General features: G+C 40.0%; 1 protein-coding gene across 3 annotated transcripts in view; it reads right to left on the bottom strand.

Moving 5' to 3' along the window:
* Positions 1–25,679, bottom strand: part of ADCY2 (adenylate cyclase 2) — a 402,902-nt gene that overhangs the window by 56,481 nt on the left and 320,742 nt on the right. For all 3 annotated transcript variants that reach the window (XM_014828435.3, XM_014828434.3, XM_014828433.3), the window contains exons 15-16: positions 18,119–18,203; positions 3,569–3,706 (exon numbers count right to left, since the gene is read on the bottom strand). In XM_014828435.3, coding sequence (XP_014683921.3) covers positions 3,569–3,706; positions 18,119–18,203 — 223 coding nt within the window. The remainder of the gene's footprint in view (positions 1–3,568; positions 3,707–18,118; positions 18,204–25,679) is intronic.

A 25,679-nucleotide genomic window follows, 5' to 3' on the forward strand; every position in this document is an offset into this window, starting at 1 on the left:
ACTCGACAGTGAACTCCTTTCTTTATGAGGAAGGAAAATGACCCTGGAAGATGTATTTCTGGAACTGGAGATGTATTTCTTCCCCAAAGGGATCACAGTTACTGTAAAAAAAAAAATATACTCCTAAATGCTCAGCTCGTCAAACACTTATAGACAGTGACTGAACAGCACGCCAATCATTACCAATTATCCTATATGAAACACAAGGAGCTTCCTATGTGAAATTATCCTATATGTAATACAAGGAGCTTCTAAATCAGATTTGTTCCCCATTTAGAACCTGTCTTTAAAAAATTAGGTGGTAAATCATGGTTTTATAAGGTCAAACTGGATTTCACAAAAAGAAACGGGTTTCTTTTTTAAAGGGTTGTGTGCTTACCCATTTATTTATTCATTCTTTCATTTAGTAACTATCGAAAGGCTACTCCTTTTATAGAAGGTGCTTTCCTAGGACATGCAAAAAAAAAAATAAAGAAAAAAGACCTCACTCTTAAGTGTGTCAATGTCCTGTTAAATGTCTTGTTCTCATAATTTGTTTGTTGGCTAATGGAGGCCAATAAACTCAGAAAGTGTGTTTTTTTAGTTTTTTTGTGAGGAAGATTGGCCCTGAGCTAACATCTGTGCCAATCTTCCTATATTTTATGTGGGATGCCACCACAGCATGGCTTGATGAGCAGGGCTAGGTCTGCACCTGGGATTCAAACCCACAAACCCCGGGCCGCAAAAGCAGAGCATGCAACCTTAACCACTACACCACTGGGCCGGCCTCAGGAAATTGTGTTTTATTCATTCTGTGCATGCACAAGTGAGTGAACACACTCTTGATGGATGAGGAGGCTTAATTATAAGGGTACAGTGGCAATCACCTCTTGTTAGAGAAACTGAACACACTCTGTGTCTGGTAGAATATCTGAGAACAGTAGCTAGTGTGCCCCGTTACCCTTCAAGAGTGTCCTGTTTCCCATCCCTTCATGGTGGAGTTTACCTCTGACCCAGCTGTCTCCTGCAGCTTTCATTTGCCCACCTCCTCTGGGAGCTTGCTGGTGCGCTCTCCCAGAGGGTTGGACCTCTGAGCAGCAGGGCTAATGCACAAACGCATGTTACAGAGTCAAGCATGAGAAAGCTGTTTCAGGAAACACACTCAGATTTGCACAGGTTCTTTCCACTGTCCTTTGCCTCTCTGCCCATCTTCCTCCCCCAAGATGTTTCCATGCCCTTGCAATATCCAAAATATTGCCTGTGAAGGTGAGGTTCCTAGTGGCTAGGAATACATTTGCAGGAGGGTTCTTCCAGGAAAGTCACTCTTGTCTCAGTCTCAGTCCTTCATCTCGCCTTCCCCACTCTGAGTCTTCCCGCATTCTGATGACAGCTCTGGGGCCTCAGGAAAAACCCCTGTGGGTTGTCATCACACAGAAAGCCCTTGGCCACTTGCTCTGGGCCCCTCATGAGTGTGTGCCTCAGGCTGCCTGATGCAAGTCTCTCCTTGAGCCCTTGCGTTTTCAAGCCCCTCAAGAGCAGGGGAGTTCTCCAGGGAATGACTTGTCCATTTTCCAGCTGTCCCCCAGGCAGTCTTGATTAAGCCCTTGCTGGAAATAATTGATGTCATGGTCCAGGTATGCCTGAGACCTCGAAGACGAGGCCCCCATCCTGAAGGGAGCTTTCATGTCCCTGCAGTGGGAAGACGGCCTCAGATGCCATGAATGGAGGAGGAGGGGAGGTTAGCTTAGTGTCCCTCACTAATTCTACAGAGCAGGAGGAGGCCTGGGATGGTGGAGTCCCCTGGTGAACTTGACCCATCAAGACAACTCCACATATGAATGCAGTACCAGGGCCAGCTAGTCCTAGGGAAGGCTGCTGACTGCACGGGCTTGACCACTGAGCCCTCTCCACTCAGGCACCATCAGTTCTAACTGCCTACAGGACAGCTTGGAGCAGCCTCTTTCATGAGCTGATCTCTGACGCTGAGCGGGTAGGTGGAAGAAGGAGTAGTTGTGGTGGGATCTCTCACTGGCCCACACCTGGGGGCACCTACATCAGGGCCTGACCTCATGGGCTTTCTAAGGGGAAACTCCTAGAAGGAGTTGGGGCATGTGGGCAGGTGAGGTGCGGAGAGCCAGCACGCCTGTCCTCCAGTTGCCAATGCAGGAGGACACCTGGGAATCCATACATCCACCTCCTGAAGGGGAAAGGTGAGGAAGGAGGGAAAGCTTCTCTCTGACACCGCCATTCCATGGATCCTTCAGAGTAACTTCTGGGCAGGGTGAAGTGGATGAAGAGGCCATTCCGCCCCTGAAGATGGCACCCCAGCCCGTCTGGCCTCCAGTTGGCATCACCCTCACCTGAATCTCCAGGTGTGTCAGGCTCTGCAGGCTCTGCAGTATAGTGTTGAGGACTGATCCCAAGTAAACATTAAAAGTCCCTAGCTACTTCTTCAGCCTGACGTTTCACTACTTCTGAATACAAATGTCTGCCCTCTTCCTTGTCCTCAATGCCAAATGTCTTCCCTTTCTCATCTCTCATCCACTATCTCTTCAACTCCTTCTACCTATCCTTCAGAGCTCAGTCCAGCAGGCCGTGTTGTCCCTCCACTGAGCCGCCTCTCTGCATGCTTGTGTTGTTGGCTCTCAGACTCTTTTATAGCGGGTTTACCACGCTGTCTGTCTCCTAGACTCCACCGTGAACTCTTAGAAGGCAGAGAACTATCTTTAGGTTCTGAGTATCTAGTAATGGACCAGGCACATATTTATGCTCAATAAATATTTTTTTTTTTGCTGAATGGATGCTGTCTAATTTGTGAAAACTCTGTCTTTATTATCTAATGCATGTGCTCTATCTCCTCAACCTCATTTTGTGCTTCTGGAAGTCAAGGACTGTGCCTCATGATCCTCTGCAGTTCCAACAACAGTAAAGCACTCAACATATGAAGGATCATAATGGCTTATGGTTGATGGTGATGATGTCAGAATAAGAAGAAGGATGTGTCTCAAGGTGCATTGATCACTTACATGTCTATTTTTAAGGATATACCAGTACTATACTGGGTATACTGGTTAAATATTTACAAAATGCCTGGTGCTGTCCTAAGTGTGGTAGGAACATCAGTTTATTTACCCTAGAAACCTCCTTGGCAGAGAAGTGTCAGTTCTCATTTTCGAGAAGTGGAAATGGAGCCTGTTGAAGTTTAATGAAAACTCTCCAAGACGGCACTGCTAGCAAGGTGGGGAGCTGATGTCTGAATTCAGGCCTTTTAACCTCCAGAGCAGGACCCCTCTCCCACTGCATCTCCGTCATGTGATGGTTCTGTTATCCCACTGACATTCCATGTCGTTTCTGGAGCCAAGAGCCACAATGAGCAGGGAGGTGGGAAGCTGCTGGAAGGAGCTGCCCGCTCCAGGTGGCTTCCACAGAAAGCGTCCTTCTTAGTGAAGCTGCTGCTATAGCAGTTGGATGTTGAATTTAAAAGGCAGAAAGGGGAGTCACCAAAGGAGCTATGGACAAGGTTTCAAAATTCCACCAAGACAGGCATCGAAAGCAAAGAAGGCCCTGCCTGGTGGGCGCCCTGACTCACCATGTTGAACACGGCCATGGTTAATATGATGGCCGTGGTGACGACCGTGAGGCAGATCCGCGGCCAGGGGCGGTTCGCGATGATGCCAGATGACTTCAGAAGCCATAGGAGCGAGGCAGAGGCCTTTTTGCTGCATTGCTAGGAGAAGAGAGAAAGAAAAAGAAATGCGTTGATATTTTATGTATTCTCTCAAGTTTCTTAATGATGTTTAAAACCACAAGATGCACCAACATTCTTCACAGATTAAACACGTAGGCTCTGTCCTCCCCTGGGGACCCATACCAGCTCCCAAAACTTACTAAAATTATGTTGGCATTATTGTGACAAATTAGGAACAAATTAATTAAATTTCTACGGTAAATGTAGGATGTGCTTGTATGTCCTTTCAAACAGACCTGAAATTATGTTTTAAAAAGGATCTCCTGGTAAAGAAAAAACGTCAGTTAATCAAACCACTCTGGAGGGTGTTGGGTCTCAGATTGCAGCTATGACGAAGCAGTTGTTATAAATTCAGCTTGTCTATGTAGAAAACAGATGAACAAACACGTAGCTAATCACAAGAATACAACCGGACCACGAAACAGTTCGGTGTCTTTCCCTCCAAAGACAAGATCCAAAGCTCTGAGGGAGTGTCGTGGTGATGGCTTTACCTCATCCTATCCTGTGGGGGCTTCTTCCCAGACAGAGAAGCTCTTTTTAAAATTTTTAATTGAACACACTTTGCCTGTAGGATCAAGCCGTGCTGTGAGGCTCTGTGGTTGTGTGGAATCTCAGGAACAAGTCAGGGTTCTCACCAATGACCGAGCCCTTAGACATTCTAGGGACACCAACTAAGGAGCCCAAACTCTGAGGCTGGACTGTGGCTGTGGGTCCACTTTATCCTCTACCCACCATCTCTCTGTCTACTCAATGAAAAAAGAAGATAATAATGTTTGACCTCAGATAGGGTGAGGATTAAATGAGGGAACATGATGAAAGTGTTAGAAACATTACTAGTCACAGATGAATAAGTGCATATACTGTTAGTTTAAAGTGTTAATATCTACGGCACTTACTGCGCAGAATCTACGTAAGAGATGGCTGTTACTATTACTGACTTAGGAGATGTGTTACTCTGGTTCACCCATCTTAGTATATCCATTTACACATATTTGGAATTTGGAAAATGAAAAAGCCATCAACTGAATGGGAGAAAATATTTGCACATCATGTATCTGATAAGGCGTTAGTAGTCAAAATAGATAAAGAACTCATACAACTCAATATCAAAAAAGTAACTAATCTGATTAAAAGATGGGCAGAGGACATGAATAGGTATTTTTCTAAAGAAGACATACAGATGGCCAACAGGTACGTGAAAAGGTGCTCAACATCACTAATCGTCAAGGAAATGCAAATAAAAACCACAATGAGATAGCACTTCACACCTGTTAGAATGGTTATCACCAAAAAGACAAGAGATAACAAATGCTGGTGAGGATGTGGAGAAAAGAGAACCCCTGTGCACTGTTGGTGGTAATGTAACTTGGTGCAGCCATTATTGAAAACAGTATGGAGGTTTCTCAAAAAAATTCAAAATAGAACTACCATACATTCCAGCAGTTTTACATCTGGGTAATTTATCTGATGAAAACAGAAACACTAACTTGAAAAGATACATATACATCCCCTTGTTCATTGAAGCATTATTTGCAACAGTCAAGATATGAAAACAAAATAAATGTCCATGGATGGATGAATGGATAAAGAAAATGTGGTATACATATATGTGTATGTGTGGGTATATATCCATATAACATATATATATATATATATACCATAAAATATTATTCAATCATAAAAAAAATTTTAATTGTGTTAGAAAATACATAATATGGGGGCCGGCCCAGTGGCATGGTGGTTAAGTTCACACATTCTGCATCGGTGGCCCGGGGTTCGCCAGTTCAGATCCGGGGTGCAGCCTTATGCACTGCTTGGCAAGCCATGCTGTGGCAGGCATCCCACATATAAAGTAGAAGAAGATGGGCATGGATGTTAGCTCAGGGCCAGTCTTCCTCAGCAAAAAGAGGAGGATTGGCAGTAGATGTTAGCGCAGGGCTAATCTTTCTCCAAAAAAAAAAAATATATATATATAATATAAAATTCACCCTCTTAGCCATTTTTAAGTGCACAGTTCAGTAAACTGTATTCATGTGGTTGTGTAGCAGATCTCTAGAGCTTCTCATCTTGCCCAACTGAAACTCCACACCTATTAAAGAATTCTCCTTTTCCCCCTCTGCTTGCCTCCAGCACCCACCATTCTACTTTCTGTCTCTAAAAGTTTGACTCTACTCTAGGTACCTCATATAAGTGGAATCACACAGTATTTGTCTTTTTGTGATTGGCCTATTTCACTCAGCATAGTCCTCCAGGATCATCTATGTTGTAGCACGTGACAAGATTTCCTTCCTTTTAATAAGGCATTAATAACATCCCATCCCATGTATGCACCACATTTTGTTTATCCACTCTTGTGTTGTTGGACACCTGTGGTGCTTCCCACTTCTGGCTATTGTGAAAAATGCTGCAGTGAGCAGTATCATGGTGTTGGAGAAGCTCTTTTGATACCAGAAGGAATGGGGGTCTTTACAGAATGGCAGCCGGAGTTCCCGAACCATTTGCTGTGGGCCCCACACTGCCCTGCAGGATCCCAGTGGATGAGCTCACCTCCTCCTGAGGGCCACCTTTCCAGGGAGGCAGCACTGTGATTCTCACGTTGTCCAGGTGGTGAGAGAGCAGAAGCAGGGAGAGTTCTAAGCTGTGGGGACCACGTGCTCTGCCTGTGCCGGGGGCTGGGGTAGGTATTTAAGTCCGTTATCTGATAGGACAAGCAGTATCTAAGAGTTCTCCAGAGATCTAAACTTTAATCTTCATGCTAAAGGGGTAGGGGCCTCAAGGCCACGTGTCCCGGAAACATTAAAAAGAGTTGTGATTTCAAAAAATTCAGAAGAAGAAATAAACATATTATACCCTTTTGATTTGTTCTAAGTTAATATAACAGTAAAACTGGTGTGATAGCAATAAAACTCAAATAGTGAATACTCCTTAACTGCACTAATAAACAGCACTTTTATTTCTCTACCTCTTTCACATTTCCTTTTTGCTTTATTCTTAAAAATATACCTGCCTTGTTCGTAAACCTATAAGCATTGCAATCTGTTAAATGTTGATACAACAACTAAACGCGATTCCATAATACAGAATGAGAGGTGGTTAGAAGAGTAGAGAACCAGCCCAGCAGCCCAGGATCCAATCCTCACAGCTGTGCAACTTTCTTAAAGTTAATTATCCTCTCTGGCCTCAGTTTCTTCATCTCTAAAATAGGAATAATAATACCTGCCTCCTCGGTCTTTTAAGAGGTTTAAATGAGCCACATAAGGCACCCAGAACATCTATTTGCTTTATATCTATATGAACAAAAAACCCAAGTTTTCCTCCTCTCCACTATGGTTTTTTCCTTCAGCTCCTGATCTAGAAGCAGAATGTCTGTGTACAGCACACAGCCACCACTGATGCAGAATCCCAGAACAACGTTTAGGGCTCACTCTTTGGTCTCATGCTCTGAAGTCCTTCTCTGATTCCTCTTAGAGCCTGTCTGGGAGCACAAGCCAGTGCTGCCCTGGGTTCCAGGGGCTGCCAGGAGCTGAATCGCTGGCTGGCGGCAAGAGGTGCCCTCGGCCGGGCTCTGCAGGGTATCTTCCCATCAGCAATGCGGGAGGAGCCAGATTTGTGCCTTTGACTTCTTCCCAAAGAGCAGAGTTTAGATGGGAGTTGGGGGTGGCATTAAATCTGTGATCAAATAACATGCCTTTTAACGCTCTGAACACGAAGTGCAGGGTCGTATAACTGGAGGATATCCACCTGAGGGTGTTTATCATTACCATTTAATGCATGCTACTTCTAATAATATTAATACCACAGACCCTAATCAGATCTGAATTCTGGAGGAGAAGCCATAACAAAGTGTAAAGAGAAGAGATTCAAATAGAATATCATAGTCATCTAGCTCAGATTCCATTAGGAGATGACGGCATTTGGTTTGATTCTGGCAAATTAAGACAATATGTATTTGCAGTCTAATCAGCTAGATTAGTGTTTTTATTTAGGAGAAAATTATTAAAATCAATGTTTTTGTGTCTGTACACAGAAATTGTCAATATATATAATAATGAAAATGTTAAGAGCAGAAAATACAAAACTTTACTACTTTAGGAGAAAATTTAAATCTAGCTCAAATTCCAATCACAGTCAATTAAGTAAAATATTATCTAGCTACTACACAGATATTTTACCGAAATTATGAAATTCAAAAAATTACTCTGTTTGAATTTCTAAAATACTACATGGTGATAATCTTGCCAAACATACTATCTAATAGGAATATGTTCTATTCTGAGCAGAGGCTGGTGATTTACTGGAACAGATGTGGGCAGACACATGTGAATTTTTTCTGCTCCTGCAACATGCTGGGAAAAATTATAAATCGGTGGCCCCAGAAACTACTGTCTATGTGTGCCCAGTGAATATGTGGAAGGATGAGCAGGAAAACTGCCATGTTTCTATTCACCCTTAGAAAGACTATTTGGAACTACTCACTAAAGACACGGGGGTTTGGCACACGCTGGTTCAGGACAACTGACTCAGGATGCAACTGATTCAGTTCCTTCTCCCGTGGAGCCTTCACGCCCCCACACAATCGTTTTTAAACTTATCATGCCGAATATTCCTTGTTCTCAGGTCAGGGAAGTAGGAAGCCTCCCATATCTTTTCATTCCCATCACGAAACAGAGGCAAGGTAAACAAACAGGGCTGACATCTGAAGACTGGTAAACATTGCTGGTGGCAAGGACAAGGAACCAGAAGAAGATGATAGAGCTGTGTACCCGGAACTAAAATAACAGTGAAGGAAGAGGAGGAGGAAGATGAAGGTGTTAGGGGAGCAGAAGAAACCAACGATGGGGAAAAAGAAGATAAAGAAGACCTTAAGATCTCAAAATAGGAGGAATCTGATTAAGGAGAAATGAGAACACTGATTCAATTTGCAGCTGAATAAAAATTACAGCTTGGATCCTGACATGATAATTTACTTCAGTTTATTCTGTTTTAGGTTAAGTATTCAAATAAAGTTCCTGATGGAAAAATAAGCTTATCAAAATTTACACCATCCTAATGAAAGACTACAAATGATAACAGCTCAAAGAATATTTTGGCATTGATTCAGAAGATGCTATTCATGTGAAAATGAGAGACTGCCTGCTATGAGCCCGGTTTAGTCATTCTCTCTGATCTTTGGTTTAATTACTGGAATAATTTCAGCCAAATCTGTTTCCTCACTTCCTTGATCATCAGTGGGTCTCTCCTATCCTACGATGGGCTCTTGCTTACAGTGAGCTCACTGTGGAAATTCTAGAAATGCTTTTGGCTGTTAATGCCACATTCATCCACTGACAAATATGACATTGGTATTAAATTTAGTGGGAGATGTAAATGGAGAAAGAATATAAATTTATATGAAAACCCTATCATAGAGTTGGTGCTGGGGTCAATGAGCAGCGTATTTGCTAGAAAGGTTGTGGGATCAATGTTCTTCATTCACTACAGGCAGAAGATTCTGCACATACAAATAAAATGTTCGTGCACTGTACTTGGATTAACAAAAAACAAAAAAAATACCTCCACCCAGAATATTTTCCCTTTTTTGAATCTTTTGCCCTGGAAACAACAGGTATTCTCTCACTCTAAAATTCTTCATAATTTAATGTGATAATTACAGATTGCATTTGCAATTTCACTGATGTCCATTTTCAAAATAAAATGAGGGAATTGAAAAAGAAGTAGATGCTTATACTAAATGAAGATTAATAAAATGAAAAACATTCAGAAAAGTTGTATCTTAGTGGGTGAGCAGCAAACTTTTATTATTAGAAAAACAAAACTCATCTTAAAATCTTGCCTGAAAAATATGTTGAAGTTTATCATATAAACATGCACTTTTGTGTATTTGCCTAAAGGAACACCTGCTTTGGCATTTTAATTGGGTGAGAACTGTCTTTCTGAATGGCAGCAATAAGCTGCAGCAATAATTACTTGTAACATTTGATGTCACAGAGACTGTCATGTGTACTCTGATTATTTAATTACTTAAATTTGCTACAGAAAGACTTCTTTATTTCAATATTTTACAAAGTCAACTGGTTTCTTTCATATGCCCTGGGTGAGCCACATTCCACAGTCATTCATGCACTGAGTGGCACTCACAGCCTCGCCACAATGTGTGGTTTTTGCTGACATGCTTGTCTCTGGCCACATGGAGAGCTGCTTGAGGAAAGTGACACATCACAGCCGTCTTGGTATTTCAAGAAGCAGCACAGTGTTCAGCAAAGAGTAGGAATTCAACAGGAGATTGCTCAGTATGTTTACTATCTTAACAGTGGACCCAAAGAGAAATTCTCTGGGCTAGAAACAAAGAAGGAGCTCACTACAGAGGGACTGAGCCTGTGGGATTGGCCCAGGAGTGTCCTGGAACTGGACACAGGTTCCAACACCTAGGACTGGGCTTTTAATGCCCACAGAGGAAAGATGTTACCTTGGCCCTGTAAAAGGTGGGTAAGACCAAGACTCTTAAAAAAAACCAGAAGCCTCAGAAGGATGCTCCCTCCATGTAAAGAAGCCTAGAAGACCTCCATGCTCTAGTTTAGGGAAGTATCAATAAACTTCTGATGATAAATTCAAACTCTAAATCTGGGTGTTGGGTTTGAAATGACATTATTTGCTTCATAATGAGAATCCCAAGTTGAGAGGTTATTAATCAGATTAAAACCTGGAGAAAGTCCTCGGGGGTCTGGCAGAAGTAAGAACAACACTGCTTATAAATGATACTTTACATCAAAGGGTGTGGGGCACATCCCAGTAGGGGAGGAGCATTCCAAACTGAACATGACCTCATGATAAAAAAAAAGTTATTAGCTACATAAGACAATGAACGCTACAAGGAAGAATCAACAGATATAACAGATAGTGGAATTAGTGCCACAAAATCTGCAGATATTATATCAATCTGAAAGAGCCAATAAGGTAAGGTAAAGTAATAAAATATGGATTACAGTCCATCATGACTGAGCAAGTTGTTAAAAGAAAATAACAGGCATATTTTTAAACTGAGCCACACAGACTCTCTAGAGATGAAAATATAGACACTGAAATTAAAAACTCAATAGTTATGCATTGACAATTTGCATCATTTATTCAGTGCTATATCAAACAGTGTATTGGATGATAGATTAAAGTTCCAAGCATCCTAACAATTTAAATGAAAATTACAAAATGTTTGAGACCGTGTTTTGGAATACAAAGGGTGTTTGACTTCCCATTTCCATTCTCTGTAGAACAAAAACAGGTCATTATCAACAGGTAAGGTGGAGCTGAGGAAATAATCCTGTGAACAACACAGAAAGATAAAGACATGAAAAATATGATAGAGATGTCGAGGCGTGGAGGATGCAACGAAAAGATTCAATATATTTGTAAATAAAATTTGACAGAAATAGAACAGAAAGACTGGGAAAGAGGCAAAATCCAAGGAGAAATCAGACAATTTTGTGGAGCTGGAGCAGAACATGAGCTCTGTGGTTGAGGTGACACACTGAGTCCAAACAGGAAAGCTGAAAGTAAACCTACCCCTTAACACAAGGAATCTATTGTCCCTGACAGACAAAGAGCAAATCCTACAAAAACAACCCAAAGAGAAAGGACATAATGTCTCCCAAGGACAACAATTAGACAGACAGTAGATTTCTCCTCAGTACATTAAAGTCTAGGAAAATATGGACTCATATTTTCAAAATGTTTGAAAAATTATCATAAACTATTACTCAGTGAGGAAGAAACAGACTATTTTTTAACACAAAAGCTGAGTGGGCATATTATGCACAGGCTCTCACTGAAAGGATTACAAAAGTAATAATCCTTTGGTAATATGGACACGGAGTCCTGGGGGAAGGAATGATATTCAGGAGAACGATGAACAAAGAAATTGTTAAACAATAATAATAGTAAATAGTAAAAGCTGTTTTAATTTAGAAAAACTTAAACAACACTACTGCAGGAGATGGAAAAGGATGATGAGGCATAGAGATTTAGAACATGGCCCCTGTATTCTTCAACAAGAAGACAGAGACAGTGATGGACTCAGCTATGTGCAATCACATGTTTTAAGTTAATCACTAAAAGAAAATACTAGAATATAGAACTGCTAAGTTCCAAGAAGGAATAAAGGAGAATAAATAAATTCCACGCATCCAAGAGAATGCAGAATGGGAGGAAAAACAAGTAGAAGAAAAGAAGATATATGATGGATCAAAGAAAAAGCAAAATAAGACTGAGCAGTAATTGTAATACACGTAAATGTATTACACTTGTCAGGTAAAAGAGAGAGATTGTTGGATCAGAGAAAAATAACATACAGCTGGATATTGTTTACCAGCAGCACACTTAAAACCTACATAACGGCAAGGAAAAGCTGAATTAAAAGATGGAAAAAAGGGAAAGTGGGAAAATACTAACCAAGAGAAAGCTGGTAGAGTTATATTGACATTAGAGAAAATAGACTTGAAGGGAAAAGACTCCTGTGGGGTAGGAAGCTTTTCTATCCGCAAGTGTGTGACCTACTTCCCGTCCCCAGCACGATCTCTGTATTTGTGCTTTTATCTCTGCCTGGAACAAGGCTGCTAGGCTGGCATCATATTAGCTCTGCTATACAAAGCACAAGACAACCACAGCGAGAGAAAAATTTCTTCTGACATTTTCATTTGCTGTATCCGGCACACTTGTTCTAAAAGACTATTTGGGGGTGTGCTTTTTTGGTGGTATTTTTGATTACAGTCACTCTCTTGTATTTATTACAGAGAGCTGGTCCACTTCAGGTAGTTCAGAAAGTTAAATCTGGCAGTTAATGTGCACTTATTATTACTACCACTACTGTGACAATTATAATTATTATTCTTTTGTGTGTGTGAGGAAGATTGGCCCTGAGCTAACATCTGTGCCAATCTTCCTCTATTTTATGTGGGATGCCACCGCAGCATGGCTTGAGGAGCAGTGCTAGGTCACACCAGGGATCTGAACCTGTGAAAGCTGCCAAAAGCAGAGAGCATGAACTTAACCACTATGCCACTGGGCTGCCCCCCAGATATTATCATTTTTATTGCTCACCGTAATGAAAATGTGAACATGAATCTTATTCTATGTCTTAGTTTCTACTTAGACAAAATGGATTGTTTTGATTATGAAACAAAATAATATATATGAAAACACTTTGAAGGGCTCTCATATATGTGAAAACATTTTGCAAAGTGTTATTAGTGAGGGTATTTTCCTACTAGAATATTTTAGAGTCTAAATCCACTTTTAACTTTTTTTCCTATTTTACAGAATGCCTTTTAAGATGGAGTTATACCATACCCAGGATTCCTTTTTAAATAATATGGGCCAATAGCTAAATAACGTATATTAGCAAACTAGACTAGAGGAGAATACGACTGAAGTTCTATGTCAGGTCATCCTGACTTACCAATGTGATCTTGATCAATGGATGCTCAGCAGTCCCCACAGGGCAACCTCAGTGCCGTGCTGGCCCCTAACCATGAGGTTGGGCATCTCTGCCTAGTGCTAACCACTCGTCTGCCGGCGACTCTCTCTACACACAGCCTGTCACCTTCTGGAACCTGCCTCCAATTAACTACAAGGGTTCTCAGCCTTGATTCCAATTCTGGCTCTAAAACCTACCTGCTGTATAGTATAGGGCAAGTTATGTAGCATCTGTGAGCTTCCATTTCATTAATTGTAGAATGGGCATTCCCTCTAAGGACCCTTGTAAGGAGAAATGAGTCAGCATAAATAAAATACCTAGCAGAGAAAGTCATCATTTTTAATATAATATTTATTATTTGTAAACTGTGACGAGGTCGAATACAGAACAGCTCATGGGAATCTTGCCCGTCATAAGCAGTTTATGTTGAGTCTGAAGGTTCTTACCCAAGGACAGGAAACCTTTGCGGCGCTTATAGTTATTACATATGATCCTGCCCCAAAGTCTCCGTTTCCACCTTCAGGAGATCTGTTTACAAATCCTGCATTATTTTTTTTTGTGGAGGGAAGCTTTTCTCTTAAATAATTGGAAACGCAAACTCCCTGAAGAGCACGGCATCTCCAGAGTCCTGGGCCGCTTAGCCACAAAGTGTGGGGCTGGACAAGGTGACCCCTGGGCTTTCTTTCAGCTCTCGAGCTTTACCATTCTGAAATGCTAACCAGCATCTGCTGTAGAAAGCTAACTACCTCATGAAGGCACCGATGCAAAGGTGCCTAAGAAGATCTGACAGGCGAGGACACCAGGATGACGGACCAGGATGATGGGCCAGGATGCCGACAGGCCAGGAGCTTGCCAGAATTTGGACGAGGGATGTGGCGACTGTGAGCTGAATTCAGAGCTGCGAGCTCAGAAGTCGAGTGTGGGTGAGGACGGGGGTGGGACATTTTCTGAGCAGTGGGGCCAGGAGGCTGCATTTGGGTGCAAAGCTTACTGATATTAAATAGTTATCTTGTGTTTCAAGGACCTCAAGGACTACAGTGCACAAAACAGGGATTAAGTGAACTCACTGATGATCTTTTCATATAAAAGAATACAAAACAGGAAGCCTGACCAGCAGGCACCAGGGAAGCTGGTTTATGAAGGTTAGATCATTTCCAACCAAGGAGTCAGACTGGAGCATGTCAGAGTCAAGGCATGGCACAGAGGAGAGGGAATTTCAACGCAGCAAGATGAAGGCCACCAACAAAAATTCCTTCACTCATTCACACATTCATTTGCACGCACAAGCTGTCCCCATGCAACAGCATCTGGAGAAAGAAAGATTAACGCAGGCACGCAGGGCACGCGTACCTTGGATGAGAATGGTGGTTTTGGTGAGACAACGGAGGTGCTCCATGGAGCTCCATGGAGGTGCACTCATGGAGCTCCATGAGTGCAGGAAGTAAAGAAGAACCTCAGGGAAGTGATGGGAGAAGCCCAGTAGCACTTTCTCAGCACATGCTCATTAAACACATTTCTGTGGTCAGCATGCTGCTGAATTTGGTGAGGGATAGAAAGCAAGGGTAGGAAACAGTTCTTGTCTCAAAGAACCTACTATATATAAGGGAAAACAACAGTTACACTTGACAGAAAAACCAAATTGGGGATCAAATGAGATGTTATATAATTGAGTGCAAATTATGTGGCAAAGATCCTAAGTCTCATGGTACTCAAAAAGGGCCCATCACAGGTGGTGTGGTTTCTGAGAAAGTTTCTAGGAAGGGAAGCAGGCGCAGAGCCCACCTACCTGGATGAGAAGTGAGAAGTGGGCTCATGGGGAGGGGGGCGCACTGCCGAGAGCCGCTAGGGCGAGGGGTGGGGTGGGAGGGAAGGGGCAGAGAGAGGAGCGGTCTGGGGTTCTCATTGAAATCACATTATAACAAATAAATGCCCTGACATTTTTTTCAGAATATGTCACTGAACAAACACCTGTGTGATTTTTTTTTCAGCAGGAAAAAAATTGCATTTCATCATCACTCTTATTTTTGCCCATTTTGATGTTTCTCTACCTTTTTATCACACCCAGCTGTACAATAACCAATCAATTTTATTACTTGTGTTGAACTTTTTGTTCAACAGAAGGTAAAAAAGGTAAGGCTCTTGGAAGAAAAGTATCAGTCAGGCTTACCTGTTCCCAACTTTCTTTACAAAAGTATTTTACTTTGATCCTTCATACAGACAATTTAATACTGATATTATTAGCATCAATACTGCCTTTGGCATTTAAATTTTCCGAAGGTTAACATATGTTAATAGAAGGTGAGTCTGGGATGTTAAGTACCCTTTCACAAACTCCATAATTAAATGCAACCCATAATAAAACCTCATACAGTTGGTAGGTTTTCAAGAGGCCAGGGAAGGAGCAGTTAGGGTGTAGCAGTACTTATCCAAGACCACCGTGGAATATTTGTGATATACATAGTTCTTGACTGAATTTGAAGGGTAGAATACAAAGCATACTTCAAGCCTTCTTAGATTGGCTGTGCATTACTACGTTTTCTGTTGACAGTTAAAAACAATCCTTACAGAATGGTTTAAACATTAAAAAGAACCTCTTTATGGAACGAGAAGAATTCCTTCTTGAATTTTATCAGGATTACATCTGGACCAAGGATTACAGTTGGCCACTAGGGGGAGACTCATTCATGGATCCTATTGATTCAAGTTTGGAAAGACCAGCTGTCTTCAACTCTAGTTTTCCCGACCACTTTGGCAAAATAGAGGCTTCTTTCGAGGAGGAGGCAGGCACAAGTTTATTTGCAGCCTCAAAATTTTCTTTTTGAGACAGCCCAGAGTTAAAAAGAATTTCCTAGCATCTGGTGTGTGGGTGTCAGGGTCTTGGGAAGCCCCCAGGAACGGGTGGAACCAGGCATCATGGATGTCGGATCATGATCACTCATAGGGACCACAGGCTGGGTACAGGAGGGACCAGGAGCCATGAAAGGTTCAACAAGGAGGTGGGATTATACTGAGGCTGAGAGGAGAGACATTACATAAGAGCAAAGCATTCCCACAAAGGTAGCCAAGTTGCTCTGGAGATTCCTTTGCTGGCCTCCAGCTCTGTGTTTCTTTTCTATTAGCAACTTAGGCAGTGGAAAGAAAAAAGTCAGCTGGAAACTCTAAATATATCCCATGCCCCCCCAACCCCCAAGACTGGCTTCCTCGGAAGAGAGGAGAAATATGGCTACTTAGGCTCAGTGATATAACCTGCTTTAATCAGATCGAGGTTTGGATTTCCAGTGGAACCACAAATGATAGTTCCTATTCTAAAAACCTGAGAAATGGGCTGCAGAAGCCTCAAGGGGGCTGGGGAAGACAGAGGGTGGACCCGTGTGCTTTTCCACCCAAGGAAACTCTGAATATGGAAAATCAGGCTTCTTTGTATAATCAGCATTTAGAACTTGACAAGGATTCCCATGGTTCCATATTTACTCTCTTCTCCACAACCTACAATGCCTTGATGGGATTGTTAAGAGACTTGAGATGCCAAGTGTGCATTCGAGGAAATCAGAAACCACAGTCTCACTTTGGGAAGAGTTTCCAATCCAATCTGAAACATCTAAACTATGACATAGCAAACAAAACCCTCCAAAGTTCGCAAAGGTACAAGGCAGCGGAGGCAGAGTGGCCACGGTCAAGAGGTGGAGACACACATCAGAATCTTAACCTTTTTTGGCCAAAAGATTTCAACACATCAGACTGGAATGCAACAGATGGCCTGGGTTCCAGGACTACTGCTCTGCAGAGCCTCTGAAGAGAGGACAAGGATTGTAGGAGGCATTATGGCACTGTACTGATGTTGCTAGCAGTAACAGTATGTCTCTTAAAAAGCAAAATGACGTTACAGTGAAGAGACAGATGAAAAGTGTAAAACCATGCAAAATGAGAAAAGTGCTTTCACAGAAGCCGTGGTGTGTGCTTACGGGTAGAGCACAACCCCGAGAAGGGACAGGAGCAGCGCAAACTCTTGGCCTGCTTCCTTGGCTGTGTTATCTAAATGGGCTTGTCAAAGTCTAACTGGAAGAAGAAATCATGATTTCAAAAATACAAAAGAAAGAAATTTCCTATAACCTCAGATGTCACATAAAATGCATTCATTGACAAACAGCTTAAAGATTATCCCTATTTATTTTGTATAACAGATTCTTCTAATACTAAAATTTTAATTAAAAAAGTCTCTGACACATCTGAGGATGCCCATGAACTCCGTGCAAAACCTGGCTCAGAGAGGCCTCTCCCATTTCAACTCATCTCCAATGAACGGAATGAAACACTGACTACCTTTTGGGAATTCTATTCCATTGCTGGCTTTCTTAGGATGCTCTCATTGAGCTGGGCTCAGTCAGCCAGGATGAGTCTTGAGACTCAAGAAGACACTTAGATTTAATTCTTATATCCAGAACTACCATTTAAACCATAAGTGCTTATAATGTTTGCCTTAAATTAAAACACTAACGAAAGATAATTTTACATTTGTTATTTTAATATGTTCTGAAATTTTATATCTGGAAAGTGGATATAAAAGATATAGTTGGTTTAAATTTTAATTCCCCCGTACACTAAAAGCCTCCTCTTATACTTGTACTTGTGGTAATAAATATGCTGGAAACTTAAAGGGGATGATTAAAAATGTTGACAGAAACAGACATAAATACAATTTTATGATGTGATATCCAACATCTCAAATAATTTCCAAATTAGTGTCTTGGTTGTGCATGAGCTGCCTCAGTTTATAGTCTGGACTGTTGACATGAAGGGTGCATGTTTCTTTACTGGGATCTGTATCTCTGGAAATGGTAAATCAACAAGCTCCCTGTGTTAAGAAAGAAATCAGTTTTCATTCAATTAGCACAGTTTTAAAGAAGTTCCACATTTCAAGTACCTACCAAAAGCTGTCCAGCAAAGCAGACGAAAAGGATAAAGGCAAGCGAGAGAAATGCAGCTCCAAAGGAAATCCCGAGAACGGATGTTCTACCAGGAAACAAAAAGCAACAGGTTAGTGTAGAGTAGTTTCTCTTATTCTGGAAAGCCATCAGTAATACTTTTGGCTTAATATATTACGGACTTCATCCTCACTAATTTTTTGAGAAATGAAAACAGAGCTAAAACAAACCAAAAATATGTCCATAGAAAACTCTGTCTACAGTTGTGTCTGATCAGCTTGTTATGACTCATTAAAATTGGCCTATAAGCATCAGTAAGAACTAATTTTAAAGGAAAACAATCTTTTTATGACTCACCTATGCAACTAGCACTTTCATGCCCGCACTTGGCCGTCTCCATCTCAGTGCCCTCTTCCCTGCCATTGACGTCATTTGATGCCCTGGAAGACCTCGTGCCCCATCCTTACTCCTGTTCACTTAGGAAACATTGAGTCCTTACTCTCCCCAGTATAAGCCAATCAGATTCAACTTCCTTCAAAACTGATGCAGCCAAATATTTACTGACATTCCCTGAAGGTTTCACCAGCCATGGCCTGTATATGCTTGCATGCGCCAATGAACGTGCAAGCTGCCTGTGACCACATGAAACGTGCCTGCTGAGATACAGATTCTGAAAATGTCGGGTTACAGGTGAATAAAAGTATTTATAAGAATTGTATGCATGTCTGAGAGGTCCTTTAGACAATTAGAAAATTCAAAGCCTCTTAAAGTTTCAAAAAATCCAAGGATAGAAGTGTTCAGGGGTATCAAAAGAGCTGAACCACAATGAGTAATCACAGATAAAATTCAAATGAAACATCCGAGGAGAAGTTAGGTGGTGTCTGAGACCACACTGGAACCTGGTGCCGATGAGGTTGGCTAGCGATACTGAAGAGACAGAACTAGTACTGTGAAGAGGAGCAACACCCCAAATGTCGATACATCGAATGGAAGACTCAGATGCAAGTCAGCAACCAGCAACCCACTTACCCGTGAGTGCATGGCTATGAACCCCACAGGGAGGGAAAGGAAGCGGGTGATCAGTGAACTGAGTAAACCTCCTAATGCCATCATCATGGGAAGGTTCCACTTGGCTCACACTCTCAGATACCTACTCTATTACAAGAGATGATTACACATCAAGCAAGTTCTACAAAAGCTGGACTTCAAACCAATACTTGAGCCTGACCCAGTGATGTACTGGGCACTGAGTTATTTCCTGGACACAGTTCAGGGTGCTTTCAAATACTTGGCCTGATAACGGCATTTGTTCACATTTTATGAGTAAGAAGAAGTCTCTGCTAGGAGGGTGTACATACTCCAAATACACTTACTTGGACTGGTAACTAGTCTTATGTGCTGGGTATGTGCTGGGCTGTAATCACACAAGACGAGTAAGATGTCGTTCCCCTTTGGAGCTGCTTACACTCTAGCAGAGGTAAGCACCGTATGTCTCCTCACCTTCCCTATCTAGAACATCCTTCTTTCAGACATCACTTTAGTCCTTAGTCGCTGGTCAGAAGCCACAGGTCTCAGCACCTCTACAACACATAATCTCAGAGCCTCCTGCTTAGTCAGGCAGTGTGTGTGTGGGGGGAGTGAGAGGCAGTCCACACCTCAGAGGTGTGGAAGGTTCTTGTTCGTATTCCTGTGATTGAAGAGGAACACACTCATTTGCTGGACTTTCGTTCACCATCTTTCTCACCCATTTTAACAAGAAAGCTCTGATGGGTTTTCTTGGACTCTGTGATCTCCTGGTTCCTTTTTGGCGTCAAGGTAATGACAGCCTCATAAAGTTGAGTTCAGAAACATTACATCTTTTTCTTAGGTCTGAAACTTTAAATAACCTGATCTCCTACTGAAGGTTTGGTAAATCTCAACTATAAAACCATCTGATGATAGTGGTGGTGATGCTGATGACGGTAACAGTGATGCTGATGGTGATGGTGATGATGGTAATGGCAATGTATGATGACAGAATATTTATTGTGTCAAAAGCTGTTCTAAAGGCTTTATATGTATAGTTCACTTAATCCCATAATAATCCTGGATGGTAGTTACTTCTATTACCTCATTTTACCAAAAAGAAACTGAGGCCCAGAGAAGTTGGGAAAGTTGCCTAAAGTTATCCTTTATTAAGCGTTGTGGTAGGGATTTATGTCCATGCCAATGTACTCCTGACACAGGTTTTGTTTTTAGGAGCAGACATGTCACATTTCTGCCATGTTTACTGTTCTATTTCCTGAGTCAATTTTGATAATTTTCTTGGAAAATTATCCATTTCATTTAGATTTTCAAATGTAAAACATTTTACATAATATTCTCTTGTAATTTTAAAAGTCTCCATATTTAAAGGAATGTCCTTAATGTTATTTTTCTTTTTCTCTCTAGATTAGACTTTTGAAGTTTTGCATATTTGTTGATCTTTTCAAAGAATGAGCTTTCGGTTTATTATTAAGGTCTACACTTTCTGATAGTTTTCTATATGATTAGTTTCTGATTTAACTTTTCAAAATCCCTTCCTCCTTCTTTATTGTTCTTTTTCTTGATTGTTATTTATTAAAAATCTTTTGTATTGTCTAATAAATGCATTTAAGGACATAAATATTCCTATAATTACTGGTTTAGCCAAATCCTGCAGCTTTTGATTTATAGCTACCCATTGCCATTCTTTTCTAAAAAGCCTATAATTTCAATTTCTATTTCCTTTGAATACAAGAGTAATTCAGAAGTCTAATTTATAAATTCCACAAGGAGATTATTTTTGGTCTAGCCCTGTTGTTTCTAATGTCATTAGATTTGATCAGAGATTGCAGTTTCTATTATTTCTACTCTGACACTTTATTTTTCTTCTGGGGTGTGATAATATGTTCTACTTCTATTATGTCTAATGGATTTCTGAAATGATATGCATTTTCTTTCTACTGGAACCAAAGCATGTTCTCTAAATATCTATTGTCAGAGCCTGATGAGTTAGTCCAATCCTCAATGGACTGACTTACTGGCTCACTTTGGCCTGTCGATTTTAGAACGTATTAACGTTTCCAACTAGGATTGTGGGTTTGTCAATATATCTGAACATTTTAATAGTTTCTCTTTATTTATTTCAAAGAGATGCTGGAGTAAATAAAGATTAATGATTGTTAAATTTTCTTGGTGACTGTACTGCAATATGTCTTTCTTTTTTTTACGCTGAATGCCTTTCACTTGAACTCTATATTGTCAGAAATTTTATATTATTGAAGCTTTCTTTTTTTCTATAAGCTGTTTCCTGGAGTAGCTATTTTCCATCCTTCCTTTCTCTGTCTTTTAATTTTAACTAGATCTCCTATGCATAGGACAGAAGTGGCCTTTGGATCATAGCCTCAATCTTTGAGCCTCTTTTCATAAATAGGAAATTTTTACTCATTGGCAATTATGAAATTTGTTGATATTTGCCCAATTCCTTACATTTTATTTTCTTAAACTGTTTGCTAGAATTTACATAGAAATCACCTGACTGTCAAGTTTTCTTTGTTGGAAGATTTAAAAAAAAATTTAATAAATTTAACAGATACATACACATTAAAATTTTCTATTCCATTGTGTGTCAGTTTTGGTAAGTTGTCTTTTCAATGAATTTTCCCATTTTATCTAAATTGTAAATCTTCTTGGCCTCGAGTAATTTATAATATTCCACATTTACGCTGTTCACACCTTTAGGATCTGTACTGGATCCCCTTTTATTCCTTATATTATTAGTTTAGGTGCTTTGTGATTCTCTCTCTCCTTTTCTTTCGTGATCAGGCTTGCTAGTGGTGTAGGAATTTTTAAACTTTTTCAAAGAACCAATTTTCGGCTTTATCATTTTTCTATTTTATTGATTCTCCTTCCTTCTTTGGTATTGGTTTGCTTATCTTTTGTATTTTTCTAGCTTCCTACATTGGAAACATAGACAACTGATTTTAATCCTTTCTTTTTTTCTAATTTAAACATTTTAAAGCTACAAATTCGTCTCTAAATTACTGCTGTAAGCTACATCTGACACATTTTGATATTCAAAACATTTGTAATTTCTCTTGTGATTTCTTATTTGACTTGTAGTTTATTCAAAAGCATATCGTCCAACATTGAAATATTTGGAGATATTTTTAGATATTCTATTGTTTTCGATTTCTAATTTGATGTTGGTGTGGTTAGGTATCGAACGGTAATATTTTTACCTTTCCGAATTTATCTCAATCAAAATTTTTTGTGATGCTCTTATGGCCTAGTCTGTGTTATGTCATGGTCAATGTTCCACGTGCAGTTTAAAAAAACACGTATTTTACAACTGGTTTTAGTTCTACGAATGTCAGTTAGTTCTAGGAAACTGATAATCTTGCTCAGATTTTCTACATCCTTATTTATATAGTAAGGGATGTTTAAAAAAGGGTATTAAAAATCTAATTATGATTATAGATTTGTCTAATTCTCTCTTTGGTTTTGTGAGTTTTTTTTCTTTCCCGTATTTTATAGCTCTGTTTTTGGTATATGCACATTTTATGATTTTATGCTTCCTGGTAAATTGACCCTTTCACCACTATTCAATGTCTCTCTTTCCTTCTGTTAATACTCTTTCCTTCATGTCTGCTTTGTCTGATATTAACATATGCTCAGTAGCCTTCTCATGTTTACTATTTGTATGCTATGTGTGTTCCATTCTTTTAATTTCAACCTAACTTCTGCTGTATTTAAATGCATCTCTTCATCATGCTTTTATCTGGAGTGTGTAATCTTTTCACATTTAATAATATGTTTTATTTTAATCCTACCATCTTATTACCTGTTGTCTATTTGTCCCTCCGCTTTTGTTGGCATGATGTGGTCCATTACATTTCCTGATATTATTTATTTTAAACCTACCGTTTACTATTTGTTTTCTATTTGTCTCACGTCTTTTTGTTTCTCTATTCCTCCTTTATTGCAATTTTTCTTTAGTCTAAAATTTTCATAGTATTTTTTTATTTCCTCAATTGGCTTTTTAGCTATCCCTCCTTGTATCTTTTAGTGATTGCTCAAGAACTAAAATATACATTCTTGGGACCAGCCCAGTGGCATAGTGGTTAAGTTTGTGTGCTCTGCTTTGGCAGCCCAAGGTTCAAGGGTTCAGATCCCGGGTGTGGACCTACACACTGCTCATAAAGCCATGCTGTGATAAATAGAAAATAGAGGAAGATTGGCACAGATGTTAGCTCAGGGACAATCTTCCCAAAGCAAAAAGAGGAAGATTGGCAACAGATGTTTGCTCACGGTCAATCTTCCTCAAAAAAAAAAAAAAAAAAACTTAACTCATGAGAAGTTACTTAGCATTAATATTGTATCACCTCAAAAAATACATAAGATCTTTACTACACTATAATCTCATTCTCCTCCCCATAGAAATTCTTAGTGTATGTTATTATTTGTGTATTAAATAACCAGTTGTCCCTTAGAAAGTTAGTAAAATATAAGTATATAGTCTTTCTCCTCTCTCACACATTAACCATGTCCAATGCTCTTCATTTCCTCTTACAGATTCAAGTTTGCTTTTGGTATCAATTCAGTTCAGTTTGAAGAACTTCCATTAGCATTTCTTGTACTGTAGGTTTGCTGGTGATGAATTCCTTTAGCTTTCCTTCATTTGCCAAATGTTTTTCTTTCACCTTATTTTTAAAAGGAATATTTCAATTGAATATTTAATTCAAGATTGATCGTGTTTATATCAGTGGTTTCAAGATGTTCAATTGTCTTCTGCTGCCCTTCACCATTTCTGATGAGCAGTCAGACACCATTTCCATCATTGAGCCTTTGTATGCAATGCCTTTTTTCTTCTGGGTGCATTTAAGTTTTGTTTTTTCTTTGGCTTTAATGGTTTGACTATAATACACCACATGTGATTTTCTTTGTATTTATTCTGCTTGCTTTTCACAGAGCTTCTTGCTGTTGGAGGTTGAAGTATTTCAGGAAATTCAGAAAAATTTGTCACTAAGTGTGCTGGTAATTTCCTGTTTGTTTTCACACACATTGCTATTCCATCTCCTACAAACTCCATTTCCCAGACACTTTGCCAACTGTTTCTAACTAGGTTTGGCCAATGGGAAGTGCTGGTGAGAGACTGGAAGGTGGGAGAAAGGAAGAAAGCTGAGTATTTCTCCTTCTTACTATCTATTTAGCAACCATTTCTGAATGGGCTGCAACCCCTGCCTTCTCTGAAGTTCCAGATCCCTGTCAGACAACCCATCCTGCCTTGGTCTCAGCTCTGGTCAGGAAGGCCTCCCATGGTTCTAGCATCTGCAGGAAGGTCCAGGAGCCTGCATTTCTGGTAACACAGCCTCCATCCTATGTCCTTCCAGCCCTAGGTGTGGGAGCAGGTTCTTCTTCTTGCTAATCTCTTAGTTGCTTTACCATCCCCTGTTTGGTTTCCCAGCTTTTTCCTTATTCTGTAAGTACTTCACTGTATTAAATTCTACTGTTGAAATACCTGAGGAAATTTCTGTTTTCTTTATTGGACTCTAAGCCATTAACTAGATAAAGTTTTTTCTCGGTACTATGATATCATTAGTGGTTAGATAGAAACCCAGGAAGAATTAGAGTCTGTTACTTTGAAAATTTCTTCCTTTTTCCTTTGAAAAAGAGCAAAGCCATTCAGTTTTTACTATAAGCATTGAGCAAGTATCTACATATTCCATAGGTTATGCCATATGTGAAATTCCTTATGAGTGGATCTGTGATTATGGGTGGCCTTTAATTACACACATCTCAACAGATTGAGTGATAATTATCATGAGTTAGTCTACTTTAAAATCATACGATTTATTTTGTGAATCTTGTACTACAACGACTTTCATAGGCTCTTGTTTTCTAAAATGCATTTCAACGTTTGTTTTTAGGAATAATTATTCCACTATGAAGACAGCTGATAGACTGTGGACATTCTGCCGTCAGGTCAAACAGACATATTAGAGCCTGAGAAAACAATGGGGGTATTAAAATTTGATTCCCACATTTTACAATAATCCTCTGGATACAGTGGAGGGCACTGAAGAAGACGTGGTGATATTTTTTTCTGGATGCATCTGATGACCACTACTTTGCTCTTTCTCAAATGTTAAATCCGTTAAAGGGGGTGGAGTATAAAGGAAAACAGTGTTACTAATACCATTGACTATCTGCTTTTGCTTTTGTGGAATGAATGACAGATGCTCATTAAAGCAGAAGTGAGCACTGTTAAAATTATGTTATGACACAAACTACCAAACACGACTCAAGAAGGAAAAGAAAATCTCAACAGACCTACAAAAGTAAAGAGACTGAATTAGTAATTGAAACAAAAACTATTTGCAAAGAAAAGTTTATGCCCAGATGGCTTTACTGGTAAATTCTATAAAACACTTGAAGAAGAATTAATACCACTTTTTCACAAACTCTTTCAGAAAATAAGGAGGATGGGAAAGTTCCTAACTGATTCTGGGAGGCCTGTATCACCCTCATACTAATATCAGACAAAGACATCATAAGAAAACAA

Source organism: Equus asinus, chromosome 10 (genome assembly GCF_041296235.1).
Source record: "Equus asinus isolate D_3611 breed Donkey chromosome 10, EquAss-T2T_v2, whole genome shotgun sequence".
Taxonomy (NCBI): domain Eukaryota; kingdom Metazoa; phylum Chordata; class Mammalia; order Perissodactyla; family Equidae; genus Equus; species Equus asinus.